The sequence below is a fragment of the Sinocyclocheilus rhinocerous genome, unplaced genomic scaffold, assembly GCF_001515625.1.
Source record: "Sinocyclocheilus rhinocerous isolate Xijiao unplaced genomic scaffold, SAMN03320098_v1.1 scaffold737, whole genome shotgun sequence".
In the NCBI taxonomy this organism is placed as follows: Eukaryota; Metazoa; Chordata; class Actinopteri; order Cypriniformes; family Cyprinidae; genus Sinocyclocheilus; species Sinocyclocheilus rhinocerous.
Genome location: NW_015632805.1, coordinates 301,559 through 305,646, shown reverse-complemented (window position 1 = coordinate 305,646; position 4,088 = coordinate 301,559). Strand labels below are relative to the sequence as shown.

Genomic DNA, 4,088 nt, shown 5'->3' with positions numbered 1-4,088 from the left:
ACACACACACACACACACACACACACTCAGCATAAACAAACTACATACTCGTACGGTAAAATACAGTTTCTCAATATTTTATTTTACAGCACATTACAAAAGAAATATTTCTTATTTAAATATTTTGATAATACTAATAATAATAATAAAATCACAATATAAATCATAATTATAATTATTTTTATTGTTATCATCTTAAAGCCATATTAAAAGGGTCAAAAACAGTGGGAATGTGGCCTATTTGTTTACTTTATTGTTACTGAAAGAGGTTTAAATTTGTTCTTGTAAAGAGTGAACCCAAAATTCGAACACCCTTAAAAACACCCTTATTCTTGCCTTTTTGTGTCTGGATGTCGAAGCAGCAGCAATATGAGATGTTAAATGTTTATCATATCACCGTTCAAATGTCTGGTCATTTTTTAATCAGTGAGATACTATTAAAGTTTTTATTAATATTCTGAATTAGATTTTATTTTTATTATTATTTTTTAAATATTTATCAGTTTTATTTTGTAGTAGCTGAAATCAAATAAATTAAAAGTTTTTATTTCAGTTGAAGTTTAATGTAATTTCAAGTAATGGTTTTAGATTTAGTTAACTATAATAACCCTGGTTCAAATCACAATCAGAAAAATTACATTTATATTTTTTCCAAATCGTTCAGCCCTAAAAGGACGGTTTGCACTCAAATTTTTTTTTTTTTTTTTACTTTTTTAAATTTTATTTTCTATGAAAATTTACTCCCCTGTAAAATCACCCCCCTAATCATTTTAGGAGTATTAATACTTTCCCAAATATTACAAACTATTTAAGTCATTTGATCCGTTTTCACATTGCAATATATACACTACCGGTCAAAAGTTTGGGATCAGAACGATTTTTAATGTTTTTACAGGAGTCTCTTCTGCTCATCAAGGCTGCATTTATTTGATCAAAAATACAGGAAAAAATTTAATATTGTGAAATATTATTATGATGTAAAATAAAATTTTTCTATTTTAATATACATTAAACTGTAATTTATTTCTGTGATGCGCAGCTGTATTTTCAGCATCATTAAAGAGCATTTATTTAAAATAGAAATCTTTTCTAACAATATACACTAGCGTGTTCGGGGTCAGTAAATTTTTATTCTTTCTTTTTCTGAAAGAAATTACAACTTTTATTCAGCAAGGATGTGTTAAATTGTTAAGAAGTGATAGCAAAGATTTATATTGTTAGAAAATATTTATATTTTGAATAAATGCTTTTCTTTTTAACTTTTGATTCATCAAAGAATCCTGAAAAAAGTATCAATTTCCTAAAAAACTGTTGATAATTTTAATAATAAATCAGCATATTAGAATGATTTCTGAAGATCATGTGACACTTTATACTGGAGTAATGATGATGGAAATTCAGCTTTGCATCACAGAAATAAATTATATTTTAAAGGATATTCATATAGAAACCATTATTTTATATTGTAATAACACTGTTTTTTTTTGTATTTTTGATCAAATAAATGCAGCCTTGATGAGCAGAAGATACTTCTTTAAAAACATTACAAGTCTTACTGATCCCATACTTTTGACCGGTAGTGTATATATATATTGCAACAATTTGTTTTTGCAATATTGTATGTGAGTGTGTTTGTTTACCTGAGACAGAAGCTGTTCTGTTTTGTCCTTCCACACGTGTCCCTCCTCCTGTATCTGTCCAGCGTACTGATCTCTCTCCACCTGCAGCTGAGCCACCGACTCCATCAGCTGCACACACACAAACACTCAGAAAATCAGGATGACATTCAGGACTAACACAGACACAAACATGCCCCAAATTACAGCAGCACACACCTGAGCCGCGTGAGCCTCTATCTGGTGCTTTTCTTCCAGGAGGAGCTGAACCTGCTGGTGCTCAGACGGAGAACCCGCCTGACTGGAGAACTGCAGGAGCGATGTGAAGAGGGATTTCACATCACAGGAATACTATCATGAGCACAGTAAATGTTTAAAGCGTCTCCTCACCTGCTGCAGCATGCTGTCGGCCATCTCCAGCCGCTTACGGAGCTCATCAACCTCCTGCTTCAAGCCGTTGTTCTCATTTACTCTCAGCTTGAGATGCTCGGACAGCTCTGAGCTCTGCTGTCTGGACTCCTCGCTCACATTACTGACAGAGACCATATTCATATAACATACACTCATATGTGACTCTGGACCACAAAACCAGTCATAAGGGTCAATTTAAAAAAATTTAGATTTATGCATCAGCTGAAAGCTGAATAAATAATATTTCCATTGATGTATGGTTTGTTAGGATAGGACAATATTTGGCTGAGATACAACTATTTGAAAATCTGGAATCTGAGCTTGCAAAAAAATCTAAATATTGAGAAAATCATCTTTAAAGTTGTCCAAATGAAGTTCTTAGCAATGCATATTACTAATCAAAAATTAAGTTTTGATATATTTACGGTAGGAAATATACAAAATATCTTCATGGATCATGATCTTTACTTAATATCCTAATGATTTTTGGCATAACAGAAAAATTGATAATTTTGATCCATACAATGTATTGTTGGCTATTGCTACAAATATACCCCAGCGACTTACTGCTTTTGTGCTGCAGGGTCACATATAACACCTGCTGCTGAATGAGGAGTAAAAAACAACTGAAGAGTCTTACCTAAACCTGAGGACCTCTAATCGTAGACTGTCTCGCTCCTTCTCAAGCTCTCTATTATGCTGCAGAAAAAACCGAACAAGGCTTTTTGAACTTGAACCGTGTCGTTTTGGTCAAATGCAGCTGATAATGAAGAGGTTCTGGTACCTTCTCAAACTGCTTCTGTTGTGTGGAGACTGAAGATAGCGTCCTCTCTAGCTCAGACACTCGCCGTTTACTGGCCTGCAGCCGCGAGCTCAGATCTTCTGCCTCTGCTGCACAAACACACAGCAATGGACACGTTAGTATATTACAAGGTGGATCAAGAATATGTGACCCTGTCTGTGAAATCCAGGCTAAAGTCTCAAAATCTAATTATGAGATAACAAGCATCAAAGTTTGATTTCAACCATTAATTTCACTATGATTTCAATCTTTGACATGGCCTTACTCAGTCAGTATTAAAGATATCAAGGTTACATTTTCACAGAATGTTCTTTACATTATGATTTTATGTAAAACAGTAAATCACAAAAAAAAAAAAGGCTTTAGCTGGGTTTTCACAGACAGTCATATATGTGCAGGTCATACTGCAGGACAAAATCTAAAAAAAAAATAATAATAATACAGGAAAGAAATTATATATTGCATAAAGAAAAAGAAGTTTATTTTTATGCATAATATATTTTTTTGTAGTTGCCAATGTAATTTCACAAAAATCTAATTGTAATATTTCTTAAAAGACCAACTGAGTTTAGTTATATTTTAGAAAAAATCCCATTTAGAGTCAAATTTCTGAAAATTATAAGTGAGATTAATACAAGTTTTTATAGCTTCGATTCAGATTCAGGTGTATTATTACAATGTAAATCTCATAAGAATATGTCCAGGTCTTCTTTCACCACAAAATCTTAAGAAATAAAAGTAAGTAATTATATTTTGCGGAAAGAAAAAGTTGTCTAATATTTCAATGGTCCTAATGTAAATGAGTTCTGCTGTCAATAAAACATCTGATTTTTTTCAATTTACATATATTCATTACAAATATTTATCCTTTCCTTAAAAAAAAAACAGCTGAGTTCACTACATTTTGCAAAAACCTATTTAGAGGCAAATTTCAGGAAAAAATAAGATTAACATAAGTGCTGTAATATTTTACACATGATCTATGTCCTGGACATGTTCTTAACATGTTTTTTGAGAATCACCCAAATAATATCATGATTCTGAGCATGTTATCATCACACACACACACACACAGACACACACACAGACACACTCTCTCACACACACACACACTCTCACTCACACACACAGACACACACAGGTTTGTTTTTGTGAAAAGTGGGGACTCTCCATAGGCGTAATGGTTTTTCTACTGTACAGACCGTATATTCTATTGCCCTACACCAACCCTACCCCTAAACCTACCCCTCACAGGAAAC

The 4,088-nt window shown here is 32.7% G+C and overlaps 1 protein-coding gene across 1 annotated transcript in view; it reads right to left on the bottom strand.

The window, feature by feature from the left end:
- Positions 1 to 4,088, bottom strand: part of LOC107743075 (golgin subfamily A member 2-like) — a 15,555-nt gene that overhangs the window by 730 nt on the left and 10,737 nt on the right. The window contains exons 12-17 of the mRNA XM_016556186.1: positions 2,812 to 2,918; positions 2,668 to 2,726; positions 2,007 to 2,148; positions 1,836 to 1,925; positions 1,587 to 1,748; positions 337 to 346 (exon numbers count right to left, since the gene is read on the bottom strand). Of these exons, the coding sequence (XP_016411672.1) occupies positions 337 to 346; positions 1,587 to 1,748; positions 1,836 to 1,925; positions 2,007 to 2,148; positions 2,668 to 2,726; positions 2,812 to 2,918 (570 nt within the window). The remainder of the gene's footprint in view (positions 1 to 336; positions 347 to 1,586; positions 1,749 to 1,835; positions 1,926 to 2,006; positions 2,149 to 2,667; positions 2,727 to 2,811; positions 2,919 to 4,088) is intronic.